Source organism: Poecilia latipinna, unplaced genomic scaffold, assembly GCF_001443285.1.
Source record: "Poecilia latipinna isolate Pla-1442-1.1 unplaced genomic scaffold, P_latipinna-1.0 Scaffold2357, whole genome shotgun sequence".
NCBI lineage: Eukaryota > Metazoa > Chordata > Actinopteri > Cyprinodontiformes > Poeciliidae > Poecilia > Poecilia latipinna.
The window spans coordinates 15,202-34,889 of record NW_015114973.1 but is presented as its reverse complement, the minus strand read 5'-3'; the positions used below and the strand labels follow the sequence as shown (position 1 = coordinate 34,889).

General features: G+C 38.6%; 3 protein-coding genes and 2 long non-coding RNA genes across 7 annotated transcripts in view; 4 read left to right on the top strand and 1 right to left on the bottom strand.

Moving 5' to 3' along the window:
• Nucleotides 1-1,057: 1,057 nt before the first annotated feature.
• LOC106937480 (uncharacterized) lies at nt 1,058-5,863 on the bottom strand. The gene is made up of 4 exons (XR_001422402.1): nt 5,803-5,863; nt 4,621-4,735; nt 4,472-4,527; nt 1,058-1,144 (listed from the first exon to the last, which is right to left on the bottom strand). It is a non-coding gene; the product is annotated as an uncharacterized LOC106937480 (long non-coding RNA).
• LOC106937478 (CD63 antigen-like) lies at nt 1,139-5,202 on the top strand. The gene is made up of 7 exons (XM_015019009.1): nt 1,139-2,206; nt 3,428-3,616; nt 3,723-3,797; nt 3,979-4,083; nt 4,445-4,582; nt 4,667-4,750; nt 5,068-5,202. Exons 1-7 carry the CDS (start codon nt 2,150-2,152, stop codon nt 5,137-5,139), a joined length of 720 nt encoding a protein of 239 aa, XP_014874495.1. The 5' UTR covers nt 1,139-2,149; the 3' UTR covers nt 5,140-5,202.
• Nucleotides 5,864-5,898: 35 nt separating the features above from the next.
• On the top strand, nt 5,899-9,584 carry pus3 (pseudouridylate synthase 3). Of its 2 annotated transcripts, none has more exons than XM_015019008.1 (7): nt 5,899-6,008; nt 6,263-6,671; nt 7,519-7,652; nt 7,726-7,909; nt 7,995-8,104; nt 8,567-8,739; nt 9,163-9,584. In XM_015019008.1, the coding sequence occupies exons 2-7, from the start codon at nt 6,264-6,266 to the stop codon at nt 9,426-9,428; spliced, it is 1,275 nt and encodes a 424-aa protein (XP_014874494.1). In that variant the 5' UTR covers nt 5,899-6,008; nt 6,263; the 3' UTR covers nt 9,429-9,584. The 2 variants fall into 2 exon arrangements, with proteins under 2 accessions (XP_014874494.1, XP_014874493.1); XM_015019007.1 differs by having other exon boundaries at nt 5,900-6,008; nt 7,375-7,652.
• Nucleotides 9,585-10,499: 915 nt separating this feature from the next.
• Nucleotides 10,500-15,511, top strand: dcakd (dephospho-CoA kinase domain containing). 2 transcript variants are annotated; one of them, XM_015019006.1, is made up of 6 exons: nt 10,500-10,838; nt 11,825-11,907; nt 12,092-12,204; nt 12,679-12,882; nt 14,035-14,122; nt 14,398-15,511. In XM_015019006.1, the coding sequence occupies exons 3-6, from the start codon at nt 12,093-12,095 to the stop codon at nt 14,681-14,683; spliced, it is 690 nt and encodes a 229-aa protein (XP_014874492.1). In that variant the 5' UTR covers nt 10,500-10,838; nt 11,825-11,907; nt 12,092; the 3' UTR covers nt 14,684-15,511. The 2 variants fall into 2 exon arrangements, with proteins under 2 accessions (XP_014874492.1, XP_014874491.1); XM_015019005.1 differs by lacking the exon at nt 11,825-11,907 and having other exon boundaries at nt 10,501-10,838.
• A 721-nt stretch (nt 15,512-16,232) lies between these two features.
• The window catches only part of LOC106937476 (uncharacterized), a 17,415-nt gene continuing 13,959 nt past the window's right edge, over nt 16,233-19,688 (top strand). Inside the window, exon 1 of the long non-coding RNA XR_001422401.1 lies at nt 16,233-16,488. This is a non-coding gene — a long non-coding RNA (uncharacterized LOC106937476). The remainder of the gene's footprint in view (nt 16,489-19,688) is intronic.

Sequence of the window (19,688 nt, the reverse complement as noted above, 5' to 3'; positions counted from 1 at the left end):
CCAACTTAAACTGGACTTGTAATTTTAAAAAAAAATCAGTTTTTTTCGGGGTTTAATCCCTTCTTTCCCCCCCCCCCCCACTTTGAACCATGCAGCTTCTAGCCCGGTGCGGCTTTTCTGTGGATTTTTCTTCAACCGCCAGGGGGCTCTATAGCAGGAAGTGAATCACTGGAAGTCAAAATTGGAAATCAAAGAAGAAAGTGCTCATTTTTCGTTTAGCTTTAGAGCAAGCACATGCTAGCAGCAAGCACAACGGAGAAATGTTTTCAAACTCATACCCTGTCATCAAGGAAGCAACACGAATAAGTTCATATGATGCAACTTTTAAGTTGAGGGCTATCGATCTGATAGTATAGGTACGTTTCCAGTTTTTTTTAAAACAAACTTTGTAGGTGCGGCTTATAAGGTGAGCTCACTTTTTCTAGGCCAAGTAAGATATATGCTGAAAATGGAAAATACACAACAGAAAAAAAATTACACAAAATTGATAGAAATTACTGTCGACATTTGGGATTAAATTGATTAATGAAATTGTATTTAATAACAGAAACTTAAAGAAGGCATGATAAGACTACATCTTACAAAGTTGATCTCTCTGGTGCTGTATTACTATTTTGGGACTTTGCTGATGAAGAATATTGTTTCTTAATTGTGAGGTTTATTGTTGTTTTGTGATTGTTTCTGGTACTTTATCAAATAAAAAGATGTGTGATTAATTACAACAATTGCATAAATGTTTTTTGAGCGATCTTTTCTACATTCAGGGTGCTATAAGCTGCTAAATACAACTTTGTGTTATAGCTGTAATTCTGTTTGTTTGCTACAAAGTTAAAAAAAAACTGACAGAAACTTCCTCCAGGAGAAGTGATTTAATTTTTTATTTTTATTTTTTTTGCCAGAAGTTGTGGTCCCCTCTAAGGCTACTGTGCCTGGCTTAAGCTCTGAGAAAAATCAGGAAAAGAACAATGAGGAGATTGAAGCATAAGAAGATCTGCAGAACAAAGAAAATCCAGGGATCCCCGGAGCAATTTCAGATGGAGACTGCTGTGTTCAGGCCGGAGGCCTCAAGTCTTTTCCAGACTGTGGAGTCGGACCAGGTTTCCTGCAGATGCTCAGGAGCCAAATGCTGGAGAAAGAGTTTAAGCTGTGGCAAAGAGAGAAAAATCCCATGTTTTCTGAAGAAAACACATTTATTGCAAAGTTTCTACAATGTCATATCTCATAAATATGATGCAACACATCCAACATCTGGCCATTAGACTGGATTAGAACCCGACCTTTTCTTGACACTGTGCAAAGTAAGCAAGATCACAAAGAAAAATCACAAAGAATCCATAACAAGCCGTTTATTTCAAGACTTTTGGTCACATTTTTAGTAACTGTGAAGGTACCTGTACGTTAGATGGCAACAGTTTAGGTAACAACACATTTGTTGTTGTCAGGCATGCCTGGGAAAAAAAATTGTTTGCCATCCTACCATCACAAATGTAAACTTGTGGAGTTTGATAGGATTTTAACAGGAACCATTTCCTTTGGTTAAATCAGATTAAGGTTGAGCATTTCAGGAACAAACCCTCCAAATGATGTGATAGGAAAGATGAAAAACTGGGAAACCCCCTCATGATAAATACAGTAGAGGATGTGTTATGCTGTGGGCCTCTTTCTCCTCCATTAGAACCTTATGATTTTTTTTTATAATCTTGTGATCTTAGAAAGTGAAAGAATTTGCTTATAGTTTTATATTTCTGTCCGATAATGTCTCTCCATACATAAATTACTATTGCTCTAAGTTGAATAACTACTTTTTACTTCTGCCTGACAACAATAAATTGAAGGAGTGCTGCTCTTAGTTGAGTACAATTTTTTTTCTCCTAAATGGTTCACCAGACAAAGACAACCAGCAAGATTTCAAATGAGCAACTTCTTTACTTCATATTGCGTGATGCTACAATGCAAATAGATTAAATGAGTCCTGCCTTTTGATCAGATACGACTGTTTAAACATAATCAAGCCACTTCTCATTTTCATATAGCTGAATGATAAACGCACAGAGCAGCTCAGATAGACTGTGAGCTGCTGTCGACTGAGGAACGCCTAAAGCTTTTCTGCTATTTCAGTTCAAGGCAACATAGAGCTGATTGTTTCACAATGTGTTCTTTCTGCAGCATCAAATGTTGGTTCGTTTTCTTCAACGGCATCTTCTTGGTGAGTACTGCCAACAATGTTACTTTTCAAGAATAGGGTTAGGAGATACACTGGTCAAATTTATTAACATACAAAGTAATCATAAAAAAGATACGAGTTAGCAGGGAGAAACAAAAACCTGCATTTTTAAGTGACATGCATGTCATATTTAACAGGAAAAATAATGAGAGTGCACCGTATGTCTAGTAAATACAGCACTGGAAGCATAGATCTTGACAGCCACTTGTCTGAGGAAGTTCTTAAAAAAGATGAAAACGCTAAGTTGAAAAGAAGAGCTCTTCTCTCGTTTCTCATAAAAAAATAAAAATATTATTCCAGGTATTGTGGTTTTCTATAAATGAACAATGCATGGGGGACAAAATTCAGAAATTATTTAGCGTAGTTACTTGTTCTCTTCACAGTCAGTTAAATTGACAGGACAGACCAAGCTTAATTAAAAAGTCCCAAATGAATAATTTGAAGACAGAGTGTAATCTTGCGACCCTTTTTGATTTCAGCGTAACTATGTACAATTTAACAGATGAGTTATCTATTTTTCTGGGCTCTTTTTCACTTGATCTTTATGACTTTGGGAAACTTCTTCCATGTCTTTCTATGAACATTATAGCGTATGGAAACAGGTCTAATTTAAATAATCAATTTCTCACAAATTGAGAAAATTTTGGATTAGTCATAGTTTTAACACAAATGCCATATTTTGATATAAGGAATGTTATATATTGTGACAAAAACCTCAGTCAAAGAGTTATTTTCATTCTTGGAGTATTAGGAAATGTTAGTCTAAAAAAGAATTTTTTTATTTTTTTTAAATGAAGTCATGCTTTTATTGGCTGCCTAACATGACAGCTTCTGATTGGTTAATTAGTCTGCCATGATGTCTCCTCCCCTCAGAAGAGCAAAATAACATTTTTGGGTTTATTTTTGCTTAATGTATCAATAAAGTAGTGCTTAGTGAGAATGACAATAAATTTAATTTCTTATTTTTCTCTTCAAATAATCCTGAGATTATTGTTGATTCTAGATCTACAAAATACATCCTATAAACGTATGCAGAAATCTTCAGATTCTTCTGTTTTTTCATAGATTACTCAATAAAACAGTAAAAATAATAAATTCTTCAGATTGAAATTTGATAGATTAAGAAATTGACTAGATTGTGAGTGTTAGCTCAGCTTAATATTGCAACAGCAGCATTCTTAGGTGTTTCGTTTTGTCCTTCAGGCTTCTGGGGTCGCCCTCATCACAATCGGAGCTCTCCAGTACTCGACCTACTCGCAGATCGGCACTTTTGCAGGGAGCGGCTTGTCCAAAATCGCCATCGTCCTCATTGCAGTGGGTGCCGTCATCGCCCTTGTGTCCATTTTGGGACATTGTGGGGCATTCCTGAACAATTCTACCATGGTGTCTTGTGTATGTACCAAATATTCCAAAAATAGTTTTAAAACTGTCTTCGTTAAATGTGGCTCAAGTTTATCTAAAAGGACGATTATTTTTTCTCTGTTTCTTGGTGGATTAGTTCATCTGCATCCTGATAATCATCATCCTTTTGGAGATATTTACAGGAGCTGCCTTTTATATATTTCGCAGCAGGGTGAGACAATTTAAATCCTTCCTTCAGGAAATTATTTTTACATCAAAGTAAAAAAAAAACTGAAGGGTGGATCTGAAGATATCTTTAATATCATATTATTTAAAAAACATGATACTACTTTAAATAAAACTAAGTGCTTGCGCCATCATGGCTTTGTGTTGATCTGATTTTTTTTCTGCAGACTGCCCTTCTGCAGATGAACAGCGGGATCAACACCCAAGCTCGGGCCGCGGTCTACGAATACAGCCCAAAGAACAGACACGCCATCAACAGGATTCAGGAAAAGGTGATCAACAACACTGGGAGAAACAGAATAGAAATAACCTTAAATGTCCCTCACCGAGGGCCCCGCAGCAAAGTGAAAGACAAGCCAAAACCTGCAGATTCATCCTCCTACCACTTCCTGTCGTCGTCGTCTTCGTTGTTTTCACCGGTAGTAAAAATTCGGCTGTTGATCACATGACTCGAGTGAAAAGTGTTTCCACTGCAGTTTGCAAAATACAATGATTTTGATACGGCTGAAAAACCACCTTCTCCCAGTGCATGTAGACCGTTCCTTTCTTTTTCAAAACTGACTAAATGTAATTTAGGCGTTTAGGATGCAACTTCTAACTTTTAACCTTTCTCTACTTTAACTTTCGCTGCAGTTCAGCTGCTGCGGCGCCGACACTTACACCGACTGGTCCAGAAGTGTGGGCTGGGGAAACCATGAAGCCGTGCCAGATTCCTGCTGCCCGGAGAAGAGAGAAGGCTGTGGACATGACAAGGATAAAGCTCACAAAAAGGTCTGCTCTGCTGAGATATTTCAGCTTAAGAGTCTAACCACGTTTCTGAGGACAAACGGTTAAACTGTCTGTCTTCTTCCTCAGGGATGTATCTCAGCTATAAAGCTCTTTCTGTTGAAGAATCTGGTGTGGGTCGGCGGCGTTTGCATCGCTCTTGGAATCACAGAGGTGAACTACTTTCAGGTTTTAATAATACGTCAGAAACCTTAAATTATACTAAAATGTATTCATTAAAAGCCAGATTGTGAGTCAAAGGTAGGCTTTACATCTCCCCTTGGGAAAATACACGAAAGAAGCACATGTTTAACCACTGCATTTATGGAGCAAATGTAAATTTTACCTGGTAGGATTCTGCAAAAATCAGACTCTATTCTTACTCAGGCAAATTCAGAGTCAGTTATGTTAGTTTAAAAGCCAAAGCAACTCCTTACGTATGCTACAATATTTTATTCCCAGCGTCTAACTCCATCTTTTACCCGTTGCAGGTGTTTGGAGTGATAGTCGGAGTGTGCCTCTGTCTGAACATTAAACGCAAAAATTATGAGAACGTCGACTAATTCATCATCACAACCATCTTCACACATCAACAAACAAACTAATAAACTTGTTTGACCATAATATATATTTTTGTTTCATGTGATTATATGCTCAAAAACATCCCCTTTACTTAAATCTCTTCAGTCAATAAAGAGCCTAAAAAAGAAAATGCTCTGATCCATATTCTATATTAATTTTAAACTGATTACCTATTAGGTCTTTCTAAGAACAGTGTTCAAATCAGTAGGCTATACAGGTTAAAGGTTATTGGCTCTTTGAATTAATTCATTCTTATATGATGAATTAGCCTACTTAGCAAAATAATGATGGATGGTGGAAGCAGGTCAGAGTTGATGGGGAAGATGTCTGAGTTAAATGCAGAGCAATATTGGAAGAAAATTTGTTCAATAATAATAAATAAATAAATAATGCACACATAACAAGGTACTCGATTCTTGATTTAAAAAAAAAACATGGACTATGTGTAAAAAGCATATCTTTTCTGAACTGTACAGTAAGAAAAACACACTGAAAGATTAGGCTAACAGTTTATCTAGCGTAGAGCAGGCTAACTTCAAAGAATAAATCTCCATGGTAACAAATGTGTCATTGTTTTAGGGACACTAAATCAATGAAAGTTTAGATCTGGAACATAAAAAAAAAATCCCACCTTAATCTCCTACTTCAGTTTCATCAAACAGCTCCCTGTCCTACTCTTTTTTTCCCTGGTGGTTTCGTTGTGAACTACATTTCCCAGAGTCCTCTTCGGCCGGAATGTCCGCTTGCTAAAGTTGTCCGACTCCGTGTTAGCAGCAACACGGAGAGTAGCGTGCTCGTTACGGCAAGCCAAAGATTTGTTGGAAAGTGGAGATTTGACGGGAACATAAAGGTAAATTCGTAAATTTGTAGAGGTAAAAGTTAGAGCTTGTGTTAAACTTCTTAAATCCCGTTTCTATACCTTTTATATTAAGCTAGCAGCCTTGTAGCAATTCTGAACTGCGAATTTGATTTATTCAGTAAATTACATTAAATGTCAGCAGTATATTTTCTCCATGTTAAATCCCAGCATTACAATTTCATCTGTTTTAATATTTGGAAGCTTAATAATAGTATGTTTCGTTTTTGGTCTCTTTATCTATCCAGCATGTCGGGTGATTTAATTCAGAGGATAAAGCTCTTGGAAGATGAACTGGAAAAGCTCAGGTCCCAGCTGAAGGAAAGTGCTGGAGGAGACATGGGAAGAAATCCCTGTTCACCCCCAAGTGAAAGCTCAGACTTCATGATGTCTGATGAGAACACCAGGAGCAGCAAGAAGAAGTCAGGCAAGGAGCGCCCCTTTGACTTCAGCTCACACCCCCGGCGCCATGTGGCTCTGAAGCTGGCTTACCTGGGCTGGGCCTACCAGGGCTTCGCTGTTCAGGAGAACACGGACAACACAGTGGAGGCCAGGCTGTTTGAAGCGCTGCTGAAGACACGGCTGATTCAGGACCGACAGAGCTCCAACTATCACCGCTGTGGTCGAACTGATAAAGGAGTCAGTGCTTTTTCTCAAGTGAGTTTAACGTGATGAAAATCAGTCCTCCAGATGCCTTCTAAAAGGTATACAAACCCGTTTATTTTAAACATCATTTATTCAGTTCGTTAAAGGTGACGGACAAACACAAAATGGATTTCTAATTCTTCTACAAATGAGACACGCCACCCCACAACTCAGGGTTTACACTCACACCTGAAAATGGTTGCAAACAAATGCACAATTGCACAACCGAACGCCTTTGAAAAGTATCAGCAGAGCCTCCTGCACAATTATCAAGAATGCAGCAAGTGGTTTCTGTATGGCGAGTCAACAGCAAAACACTTGTCTTTTCCAGCAGCCATTCTACAGCCGTAAAACCAGCTAATCGGGAAATCCTTGGGTTGCTAGGTAACGGCGTAGTGCCCATCAATTGTGATTCACCAATCGGGAGGTTTTTGAAAATGCTTATTTTCCAGACACCACAAAACATCAACTTATTGCCAAAAAACTTCTGGGAGGTATTATTTACACACTTGGCTGTTTTTAGAAGCAGTAGAGACCCATATGGAACTATAAAAATGTGCAAAAAGTGAATTTTGCCTGATAGGTCTCCTTTAAAGTTTGTGTTTGCAAAATGACAAAATATGGAAAACTTAAAGGGGTAATAATTATTTAAACGCTGCTGTGTGTCTTCTGAATGGGCTTTAACTAAATGATAATCGAGATCTCCACGTCCCAGGTTATAACCATTGACCTGCGCTCCTCCCAGTTTTGTGGAGGACTTGGTGTCACCCTCCCTGAAAATCTCGATCTCGGCACCAAATCAAAAGCTTCCGCCTCTGAGCTTCCGTACGTGAAGATGCTGAACAGGGTTTTGCCGCAGGACATTCGGATCTTGGGCTGGGCAGCCGCAGAGCAAGGCTTCAGTGCGCGTTTCGACTGCCAGTCCCGCACGTACCGCTACTACTTCCCCCGAGGGTCGTTGGATGTAGAGCTGATGGCAGATGCTGCAAAAAGGTGAGTGTAAAACTGTAAATGCTGATTTCACCCCATAATTTTTCTAATGTAAAGACCTTTTGGTGACCAACAGATATGAAGGGACGCACGACTTTCGCAACCTGTGCAAAATGGACGTGGGGAACGGGGTCCTGCATTTTGAGAGGACCATCTTGTCGGCCTCAGTCAGGCCTTTGCAGCCCCAGCAGGTTTCCAGCGCAGAGCGATATGATCTGTTTGTGTTTGAGATCAAAGGATTAGCCTTCCTTTACCACCAGGTAATAAGAGGTTAACACTCAGGAGAAGCCGGTGCATCCCTTTAAGTAGGGGGTAATTTGCAACTAACCATATGCCCTGTTGCAGGTTCGTTGCATGATGGCGGTGCTTCTTTTGATAGGACAGAAGCTGGAAGCTCCAGAGATAATCGATCATCTCCTGGATGTTGAGAAAAACCCCAGAAAGCCTCAATACAGGTGACAAAATGACCTGTTGAGACTTAGGCTGCTTTTTGCTGATACAAATTAGAATTAAGGTTATTGAAGTACCTTGAGTGTTTTTTTTTTTATCATCAGAAAAAGTTCAGGAGCTCTTCTTTTTTGAACCGAAAACAACATCAAACTAACAATGTTTTAGAATAAAAGAATACCCTTAACCTTTATTAAGTAGGATAGTAAGAGAAAAAAAAACAGAAATAAATAAATGAAACCCGTGTAAGACGATGTTTTTCATTTGGAGATATTTTAAAAAAACTTCCTGCTGAACCTTTGAAGCCAGTCCTGAAGAGAACCTTGGTAAAACCATGAGTCTCGTCTTTGTGATCCAATAAGCTTGCTGTAGAGCCACCACTCCTCTCCAGCAAATAAAGACAGCAGAGGCGTTTTGGGGCGTCTTTTAACAGGAGATAATTTGCATAGGTTTGTTCTTCTGGCTTGCAGCATGGCAGTGGACTACCCTCTGGTTCTGTACGACTGCCACTTTGATGGTTTGACCTGGCAGCAGGAGGCGGAAGAGGTTAGCCACGTCCTGTCGTCACTACAGAGACACTGGACGCAGAGCGCCGTCAAAGCCCACGTTCTGCTCGGGATGATCCGGGGTTTGGAGGAGAGAGGTGAGGAGTTCTGTGTTAAAAATTGAAGAAAAAAAAAGTTTGGTACTCTTAGATAAAATATATTGTGATTAATTGCCTCTATGTGGATCATGTGCTTTTTGGAATGGAAGATATTTAGAGCAAAAATATTTTTTGGGGGAAAGGAAGGGCAAGAATTTAAGTCTCTTGGTGTGGACCATTTGCAGACACTTGGCAACAAAAAACTTTATTTTGAAGCTTTTTTTTTTTTGTTTTGTTATGAAATGATGAAAATATGAAAAGGTTCAACAGCCAAAAAGACTACTGCAAAAATACTGTTGTCAACAGAACCAGCTTTAAAAATGAAAGGAGAAAAACCCTTGAGTCTTTTTAACAAAGTCCAAATGAATGCAGTGAAACAGTATTGAGTCATGTGCAAATTGGGTTCCTGCTCTCGATCCACAGGTGGCGTTTCTTCCAACCACTGCTGCCTGGTAGAAGGCAGCAGGCAGAAAAATTACCGACCGCTGCTGGAGCGTCCATGCTGCGAGAGCCTGGAGTCCCGAATAAACCACTTTGTTAAGAGAGGAAGACTGGAGCGAGAGGAAGGAGAGAACGGAGATGAAATGATCCACAGAGGGAAAAAATCCAAACACTCCTACAACGCGTCTTCTCCGTCTGGTTCCTCTCAGATTCCAAAAGAAACTGTGGAGCAGAAACAAGAGGATTAACTTTCTGTTTTCTGGGACAATGACTGACTTGCAGGATTTAATTTTGCTCATTTTTGTAAAACCAAAAAAAAAAAAAAAGGGTTTTCTTTTCAGGAAACGGATTTAATTTTGTGCAAGCATGGGCTTGGCTTCAAATTAAACATACTATTGAGGTAATTCTTGTTTTCAGTTTTTCTCTTTTAGGGAAGAGATTATTAAAAATTTTATCTTTCATTTCAATTTCTTTTCCTCAAAAAAATTCAGTTTGCACTGCAAAATCTCAGTGCTGTGTTTACGAGGCAAAAACAGGCATTGGACAATGAGATTCCTGCAGTATGATCATCTTAAGTAAAAATACCACAGTTTGAGGGTATTAATACAAGAATTTGAACATATATATATATATATATATATATATATATATATATATATAATGTGATCTATTTTTCCCCCACTTTATCAAAATGGCAAGGTATGTTCCTACTATTTAAAATTTTGATTAATGAACTAAATCCAGAATAGAAACCTAACTTTGGTTATTTAAGTGAATTATTTAACTCATCCAAAAGAAGATTATAATAAATTTTTCTGAAAATAATAAAAATGTTCTTTTTTACATTTTACACTTAGAGAATATATAATTATTTATGCATTTAGTCAATTTATTTCAAGTGACATCAGTCTGGTGGAACTGCAGTCACAGACTTTATCATGTCACTACTTCTCAGTCCCACTGTGGTTGCTAGTGAAGAAGTAGCATTATTGTGACGAAGTAGGAGTGGCAGTAGGAGCTTCTTAAAGAGACAGAGGATAATTTCTATACGTCAAATTGCAAAGTAAGTTCATGTTTTGTATATACAGCCATTTTATAACAACTGAAGATAACATAGTTATTTAATTTTGCTGTAAAATATCTGCGATGAAAATATATAATAATCCCCCCTTTTTATTTTATAAAACTGTGCTTTCCTTATAATTAAGATAATCTTATTAGTGTTTTGCGTTTAATCTACAAATTCTTAATTTAGCCTAAAAGCTAAGGTATAAATATTATTTTAAAAAAAATTTTAAGAGGCGGAACTAATATTGATACAGGAAGAAAGCCCGGGGTCATATTTAGGTTGCCCTGGAAAAACTAATAGGTTACACTGCTAGCACTAAATAGGGTGCAAGTTAGAATATAAAACCAGTGGTATCGCGCTATAGATCTACCTCCAACCCGTTTGTTCGTCTTCAGCTCCGACTGCGTTATTTTAAAAATGACGACTGTGTCGTTTGGTCGGATGTTTGTGGTCGTTTTAACCTGATGAACACTGTTGCTAACGTTAGCCTGTTAGCATTCCCGGTTGTTTTTAATGCTGCAGCACCGTGACCCTCCCCGGATTTCTACTGTACCTCAACTGATTTGACGATTCTCTAACTTTGAAAAAGGTAAATATGAAAAAGAATGAGATATTGACTAACTTAACGGTTGTGATTTATTATCAATGGCTCTGTAAGCAGTCATTGAGAAAGCGATTAATTATAACCTCTCCGAGCAGTTCAGATTCTTCACGGTTTTAACTTCGCGTTCACTCGAGATTAACTTGGTTTATAACAATGTTTGGACCAGTGAAACCAGTTAACCAGTTATGCAGAAGCGACATGGTACTTAATATGTGGTTCTCTTCTTTTCCATCAGGGGGCGTGTTGAGTAGACACTGAAAACAGATATGTTGGTATTTTGAGGATTTCCCCGCACCCCTTTATACGATAATATATTAGTATTTATTTTATTTTTCATGTTAACTTTGTATCTTTAGTAATATAATCACATGCGCATTTTATAATAAAATGTTAACATCTTGTTTATAAACTCGTTTATAAAATATTCATTTTGTCATGTGTGTAGTAATTATTTACATTTACTTGAGCGACTTCTGTTTGCAGAGCCTGCTTTGTCATTTGGAGATGAAGTGAATGCACTGTAAACTATATATTCTGACTATATTTATAGTTGTATAAGTGCTTTTTTTTCGAATACTAGAATTTTTGTCTGATATAGTAAAAATTAGAATTTGAATAATTTCTTATATGGATATTTTTGTACTTTTATCTGAGTAAAACTATGTTGAAGTACTGATATTTGTTTTAGGTATTTCTCTTTCCATTAGTTTGAGGAAACATGCACCTTTTTTTTTCGATGTCACAGTTACTTAAAGTCCTGTGTTTTTACAGTACAATGCATGTTCACATGGCTGTTAACATGTTACATTTTTTTTAAATCTGGTATTTATAATTATTTTCCCATCCAGCTTCTCAATTTCTCATGAATTAAGTTGTCTATGAGGACCGAGATTTTCAAAATTTCAATTTCTGTGGGTCATTTAAAAGACTAACATTTACATGTTTCCTTTTCTATCACTGATGAATAAAAGCATTCCCACAGCATGATGCTACCACCACCATATTTCACAATTGAGAGGCTGTGTTCAGGGCAATGTGCAACATCTTGACTCTGGTATAGTTTCTGCTTTTATTTTCTGTTTTATTCCTGAACAGTTGGATGCAATTTGCACTCAATTTAAGTATTAACCTAACCATTTATGTTCAAATTAACTGTAGAGGTTTAATTTCAAAATTGACAAAAGGAAAGCGCATATTGTTGTTAATCGTGAACGCGCCGTTCTGTGTGTGTTCGTCAGGATGTTCCTGGTGGGACTGACCGGGGGGATCGCCTCGGGCAAAAGCGCGGTTTCCTCAATGCTACGGGAGCTCGGCTGCCCCATTATAGATGCAGACGTGGTGGCCAGGAAAGGTAGAGTCAGTGTCTCTTGCTCCGTTTGCTCAATATCAACCGATCGTGTCATCCTCTGGAAGTCGTCTTCGGGCAACTTTGTCTCAAATAAAATGAATTCATTAAGACAAATGCTTGGAGAGAGTGTTATGAATCATGAAGGATGTCTCCGCTGACTCCAGGGATGATGTCTTAGTTATGTAGAGAAGATTAGAAAGGTCACAGAAGTGGGAGAGGAGTGTGGTGCTGTGTGTGTGTGTGTGAAATAAAACGAGGGATTATGCAAATTATATAATTACAGGCAAGTGATGAATCTGTTGCAAACTTGTATAAAATCCCACCCCTGTAGTGTTTACTCTGCTTACCGCTCATGCTTAATTTACCACTCTGGTTGTTTCTGTAATATTTTAAGCACGTAGGTAATAAAAGAGCTGTTTTACCTGGTTGATCTTGTGACAGCATGACCAAACGTTTCCTCCTCGTCCTTCATGTCAGTGGTGGAGCCGCACACTCCTGCCTACTCCCGGATCGTCTACCACTTTGGGCACGAGGTTCTGCTGGAGAACGGGCAGATTGACCGGCAGAAGCTCGGCCAAATCATCTTTGCCCACGAAGAGAAGAGGAGGCTGCTAAACTCCATCACACACCCCGAGATTCACAAAGCAATGCTCAAAGAGATCATCTTCTACTTCCTGAGAGGTGAGGGTGGTTTGTGTCTCGTTTTGGAGTTTACAAACAGAAATAAATAAATCACTGTACAGATGCATCTCTGTAAATTAGAATATATGTGTAAATTGCCTTAACATGTCTATTTTAGAGATTTGCTACAGAGTGATGCATTTCTAGTGGCTTTTTTCTGAGCATTTTGATGATCCCGGCTTCCAGCTGATGAATACCTAAAACCTAATTTCTTACAGGCAGCTTCCAGAAATATGCCTTTGAAAACTATATGTGAAGCGAAAAAAAAACCCAAAATCTTTATAAAGTAAAAATGCTTATTGCTGCTCTGTTATGTCTAAATAATAAACAGTTGCCTTCAGCATTTATTGTTGGTGACATGTTGCTTGGTTTCTGTCGAATGACAGAAGACATAAAAAAAAAAGAAATAAAGCAGAAAGTTTTTCCACATTGTGTGACGTATACGCTCTGAGTACCTGGTCAGGTCTCTGTCTGCGTCACCTCTGGTGTCTCGCAGCTTCATTTTGACAAAACTCCGTTGACTCTCAGTGGGGTTCAGGTCCAATCAGATTGCTGTCCAATTAAGCCGTGATACTGTGGTGATTAAAGCTGATATTTCGCAGTGGGAACAGATGAGCTCTATCGGAAAATAAAATCAGGATCTTCATTAAGTTTATCAGGAGAGGGAGCAATAAAGTGCTCTAAAGTCTCCTGTGAGGCGTCTTTGTGTACTAATGAGCTGCCATGGATCAACACCAGCGCTTGACATGGCTCCTAAAATCATCACTGACTGTAGAAACGTCACACCTGACCTCAAACAGCTTTTATTTTGCGTCTCTTCGCTCCTCAACCAGACTCTGGAACCCTGATTTCCACATGAAATGCAAAAAAAAAAAGTCACACTGCCCTTTTTATTTGTAGTGCTCGTTTCTTCTCAGCCACTTTTTTCTTCCACTGAACTTTCCAGTAAATAGCTTCTGTAGAGCACTCTGTGAGCAGCTAATTGTGTGGTTTACCCTCATTGTTTACTGTGTCAGTGATATTCAAATTCAGAAGAACAGACTAATGGGATTTCTTTTCTTTTTTTAAACTTGAATCATGCTCTGCTCTGGTTTGCATTCAGAGTGGAAATGTGCTTATATTAATAATTTCTGATCCACAATGACTCCCCAGGTTACCGATATGTGGTCTTGGATGTTCCCCTCCTGTTTGAAACCAGACGCCTCACCAAGTTTTTGAACCACACCGTGGTAGTTTACTGGTAAGATCACTCCCAAACTGGATTCGTATTTGAAAGCTTCAGATATCTTAAGGTTTGAATTTTGAATGCACACATTTGTAATGAAACCTCAGCTAACGGCAGACGCAGCGAGAGATGTTTACAGTTTTAAATGTGTGTAAAATAAAAAACAAATTCTTTCATATTTAATCAGCTTATCTTTGTCGGATATCAGGCTATTTGTTCGATCCTAAACGTTTTGTGGCGAAAGCAGAAACGGGAGTGATCTTTAAGAAGAAATCTGTAACCCTCTCCAGTGACCCTGCGACCCAGCTGCAGCGCCTCATGCAGAGGGACAACCTGACCCAGGAGCAGGCCGAGCAGCGCGTGGCAGCGCAGATGCCGCTCAACGAGAAGCGCGGCTTGGCCAACCACGTCATTGAAAACTCGGGCAGCCGAGAGGACACCCACAGGCAGGTCCTGCGGCTCCACACGAAGCTGGAGGACTCCATGGACTTCCTCTTAGTGAGGGTGATCGCCCTAGCTGCCACCGCCGGTCTGAGTGGAATGCTGCTCTACGCCGCCAAGCTGCTGTTGTCCTAACAGAGGAAACGGAGGAGGAGGAGGAGGATGAGAAGAACAAGTCTAAAATGTGAAGCTGCGATTAGAGTCGAGTGAAGGCAAGTCGAAAGTACTGATGCGGTTTTCTGTGAAATTAGCTTCACAGCACCTTCCACTAACAGTGCAGCAGTGTGGCGCTTTATGTTGACAGTTAACACAGACCTAGAAAAACTCTGACAAATGGGGCTTAGTGTAAAGAATGCAGTTTGTTCTGGCTTTTCTCAGCAAGACTAAACAGTGAAGTTGATGAAGTAGAATCTCTTAAGCTTAGCATAAAAACAATTTTGCTATGAATGCAAACCAACCAAAAAGTTTACCCACTTTTTAAAACATGTTTAATTATTCAAATTGGACGGTGGATGATTTTATCATCTGACAATAAAAGTATCTTTTAATAGCTGCTACCTTTTAATCCAGATTTTAAGTTGTCATTAATTTGGCACCAACTCACTTTATATTTTTAGCTAAATGTTGGTGCTAGCCCCATACCAAAAGAATGTTTTTAAAGTGGAAATTATATTAAAGAGCAAAGGAACTTCAAGGTGATGCATACAGAACATGCAATGATTGTATAATGATGGTATATTTGACAGAATGTAATTGACAATCGGTTTTTTTCCTCACTGGGAACAGTAGGAATTAGCAGATTTCACATTTATCACTGTATTTTCTTACACTTCATATGTTCTCTGTTGAAGTAAAAATCTGTAATTTTATTTTGTTTTTGCACACTTGTAACTAAAATGTTTGTAACCTAATATGTGTAACTTACATATAACAGACCACACCACTGTAAAAGTGTCTCAGTGCATTCGGTTGTTCTTGTGTTTTAACAGAAAGTCTGTGTGTAAAAGCTGGACACTCAAAGTGAACCTGGAAGTTGAAGCTAAAACGTGAAGTGCTCCCCCTAGTGGCTGGCGTTGTTCTGCCTACAAAAATGTAAAAAGTACACAAATGGTTTTAGCTCTTACGGTTGAGATGTGCAAGAAAAAAAGCTTACCGAAATTATGACCTTTTAAAATCTTCTTTTCACAGTATTTTTTTTAAATATAATGAGCACTATAATTTCATGCACATTATTATTTTTAATATTTGATTGGAAGCGTTAAGCTAGGATGCTAATTGTTAGCTGCTATAATTTTGCCTTGCTAGTTTTTAAATGCGTGAGAGATTTTTAAAGTGTCGGTATTTATTCTTCGGTCTTGAACTATCATTTAGGAATGGGAAAAGTTTAAAGGTAATGTAAAAAAAAATAAATAAATAATCCAGTGTTGTGTTCTTATAACAAGAAGTTAAATCAGAGAGTAGCAAATATTCATATTTTACACCTAAAGTCTTAACTTGACACTGAAACTCGAGGAATGAACGCGTTTAAAATCCAATGGTCCAAAAAAAGTAAATGTTTACCTTTGCTAAATAGCACAAACTAGTGAGTTTGATGTCACAAAAGTGAAGAAAAAATAATTCATAAATGTAAAATTCCACTCCTGTCGTGTGAAACTGCACTCCATCCCTGTTATTCTTATTTGCCAACATTCCTAACCTCATCAGGGCTTTATGAACCTCAGCTGACAAATTAGTTCATCTCTCTTAACATAAAGCACATCAACCTTCAGTTATGTCTTCTAAGGGCAGGGCATTCTTCAGTAATCGTTTCCAGCAGGAGGATGTGTAAGTGACGGCTCTTCAGGAAAACACACGGCTCAATTTAGTGGACACATGTGAATGATGTCCTTGCTGTTGTCCACGTCGAGAGCCTGGATATGAAAATTCAGGCCCACAGGCAGGTACGTTTGCATCATTCTGGCACAGAGGATCAGTCTATGTGGCTCACTTGGCTCCGTCTGAAGCCATCTTTGGTCTGCTTGCTGTTTTTAATCAAGACGCTGCTGCGTTAATGCAAGCTGACTTGGGCTGAGGCATGCGGGGGCAGTCATCTGAGCTTGGACACATACAGAGAAGACAAAAATCACATGGAAGAATGCATAATAAGACTGGCAACATAAATCACATGATTCCACAAACGAGGCCTTTTTTTTAATTCATACATACACACATGTATACCTGCTTTTAAAAAAAGCAACAACGTAATCCCCCCTGTCTTCCTGCCCCGCAGATGCATTCTGGTTTTGCTTTTTTTGTCACACGTAAATCTTCCATTGTTGCTTTGCTTTTTCCGCTTGACAGCCTCAATCACCATTGCTGTCCACCAAAGGGTCCTCTGTCGCCGCGGTAACACACATGGGATTCCCCGAATGTGGCACGTTTGGGTTTAATGTCCCTTACTTTCCTTAAGATCACTGGATAACCTCAATTACGAATCCCCAAAACTAGATTCTCAAAAAATGTTCAGTTCACTTGGGTGTAAAGATACGTAAAACCCACAAGACGAGACATACTGATTTTACGAGAACGAGATGGAACGAGACTTTAATATTGCTTTCAAGAAATCTTAAAAGATCGAATTATGCTTCAAATAAACCTTTATTATGCATTTTTGTATATCTGCCACAAATTCAACAATCTGGTCTCTAGTTTTCTGATTTAATTTAATCTCTTCAGACCTTATGACAGACAGTTTTTTGATTATGCAAGTAGCTTAATGTACCCTTGGACATCCATCCAGCAGTTGCTGTAGCAATGGTTCCTGCATCTAAACAACTTGGAGGACTCATTTTTTGTGTCTTAACCGTCACTCTGTGGCAATTATGGTTCCAGCTGGAAACCCAAAATGCTACCAAACAAATGGTTTAAGTGTAACCATAGTACTTGCGTCAGTGAGACGGAGATGAGCCTTATGGAGTGGGCAGCCCAGACTTTAAACTGATAGGAAACTCGTGACGGGACATTAAACATGCCGGTTCTGAATTTTTACCAAGAAATAATAAAATGTATTCAAGAATCACAGCACAGGTGTCAATGTGTTCTGATAAGCGGGGGTTCAAAAACTAGATGTTAGTAGAATGACTCAAAGAAAAGTTAAATCTTTAAGAATTGTGCAGTTAATGTTGGCGTTTTAGAGGAAAAGTGTAGATTTCCTCTCCGCATAGCGAGAACAAATCGGATCAATTTTTCATCATGTTCTCTTTAGAGTCTTTAGAGTAGTTCACAATGCACTTGCAGGTGTGGAAATAAAAGCTATTGTGTTGTGTTTTATCCACATTTTTAAAACAAACTGCTGTTATTTTCGAGCAGAGCAGCATATACTAATACATCCTGAGCCTAGTGATATACTTGGTTTAGCAAGCAGACAGCTGTTCATCCATCTCTTGCTCCGACAAAGACCAGAAACAGAGTGTGAAATGCAGTCTATATTTATGCACCAGCAAGTGTGACTGCTTTAGGGAAAGACGGGCGGTGGTGCCTCAATCTGAATGTAAAGTGGGTTTAATTCGGAAGGTGTTAAGCTAAGGGGAGGAGAAAACTTTAAAGATCCATTGTATCATGGTGAAAAGGATGTCCCGCTGCTTTAGAGTCTGCAATGGGTCTTTTCTCGGAACAAACCAAATAATTTACTAATGGCAGGGGGTAAACGCTTGCATAATGTCACCGTCACCTTCAGAGTTGGCCTATGGCACCATATGGTGTCGACAGTTGGTAATCTCTTGTCTGAGTGGGTTTTCATCATCTCTCATGCTTATATTACTGCCAAACAATAATGCAACGTAGCTTTATCTAATTGCTACAGCATGATCTAACTGAAGCGTTTGTAAGATGTACTTTGAGTTTGGATTCAGGAGGTTAGTTTTTAGACAACATTCCCAGGTCCAGAGGATTGTATGTTTTCAGAATCCATCAGTGATTTAGCTCTTATTTTAGGAAATATTATGTTTTATTACTGAGTAAATGGTGGCAGAAATGACTAAGTGTTGTATTGGTGAAAGTCTCGGATGTAAAGAAACTCGCCTGCTATTTTAAAGGACCTTTAAAATAATCAAAAGCTTTTATTTATCGCTGATCAGTTTTATCAAACTTTAAAAATTCTGTATTATTGTACGGGTAGATTGCCTTCTGCCGTCAAATACCCATGGCCCTGCATGAGTGGTGGTGTGATGGACCGGGAGAATGGGTGATCAACAGGCTTGTGCAGCACTTGGTGGCATGCTGGGGATGAAATTCAACCATTTGCATCAGTAATGCTGGAGCAGGGACATATCTAAAATATGCAGGATCCTGCGTATTGAGGAGCAGGGTAGAGGCTCACCGAGCGAGTTCATCTACAATCATGTCGACGCCACAAATTCAGTAATTATTCAGCTTCTAACTTTAGATGAGGCACAGCTGTAGCTGTTGTCTTTGGACATGAGCACCTTGTTCACCTCCAGTGCTGTTGAAAGGATTATTAGACTTAATTATTTAACTAAGACTTGTCCTTTTAGACATATGAAGCAAGTACCTAGTGGTTTTCACTTTAATTAATGTAATTTAATCAGAACTAGAACTGCACTGACCCCAATTATTGTAGGAGGAAAATATAGTTCTTGCCTTTAGTAATTATACACTGGACCACTGAAATTAACACTGCTGTGGAAGTTCACATGGAGCAACACATATTACAAATAAAGCCTTCAGTTATAATGTTGCATCATCTCTTCTTGCAAGGAGCTCTGGTCAAAATGGTGAAATAAACTAAAACAGTTCAATTTAAAAGCGTCATCAGAAAAAGACAGAAATATATCAGTCATGAACATCAACACAGAATGAGCAAATGTGAAATATTTAAAACGCATGTCAGTTGTTTCCATGTTTTTCTACTTTACAATATTGGTGTGATGAAAGCATCTTATTAGCTCAATCAAGTCTCAGTTCCTTGAATAATCGTTGTAATTTAATTTCCTTTAAATTATCTAGTTTACAGGTCTGCCAAAGCAGTTAGAAACGAGAAGAAACTACAAAACATGTGCATCCTCTCCCTTCACGCAAAAGCCCCAAATGCAGCTCGACACCAACAAGTGGAATAAACTAGCCCGAGAAACTACAGCAACTG

Bases quoted from the DNA above. Each gene is read 5' to 3' on its own strand.
- dcakd (XM_015019006.1), top strand. From the start codon at position 12,093: ATGTTCCTGGTGGGACTGACCGGGGGGATCGCCTCGGGCAAAAGCGCG. The intron at 12,205-12,678 runs GTAGAGTCAGTG...CCTTCATGTCAG, and splicing joins AGACGTGGTGGCCAGGAAAG to TGGTGGAGCCGCACACTCCT. The intron at 14,123-14,397 runs GTAAGATCACTC...AACCCTCTCCAG, and splicing joins CACACCGTGGTAGTTTACTG to TGACCCTGCGACCCAGCTGC.
- LOC106937478 (XM_015019009.1), top strand. From the start codon at position 2,150: ATGTGTTCTTTCTGCAGCATCAAATGTTGGTTCGTTTTCTTCAACGGC. The intron at 3,798-3,978 runs GTGAGACAATTT...TTTTTTCTGCAG, and splicing joins TTTATATATTTCGCAGCAGG to ACTGCCCTTCTGCAGATGAA. The intron at 4,583-4,666 runs GTCTGCTCTGCT...CTTCTTCCTCAG, and splicing joins AGGATAAAGCTCACAAAAAG to GGATGTATCTCAGCTATAAA.
- pus3 (XM_015019007.1), top strand. From the start codon at position 6,264: ATGTCGGGTGATTTAATTCAGAGGATAAAGCTCTTGGAAGATGAACTG. The intron at 7,653-7,725 runs GTGAGTGTAAAA...GGTGACCAACAG, and splicing joins ATGGCAGATGCTGCAAAAAG to ATATGAAGGGACGCACGACT. The intron at 8,105-8,566 runs GTGACAAAATGA...TCTGGCTTGCAG, and splicing joins CCCAGAAAGCCTCAATACAG to CATGGCAGTGGACTACCCTC.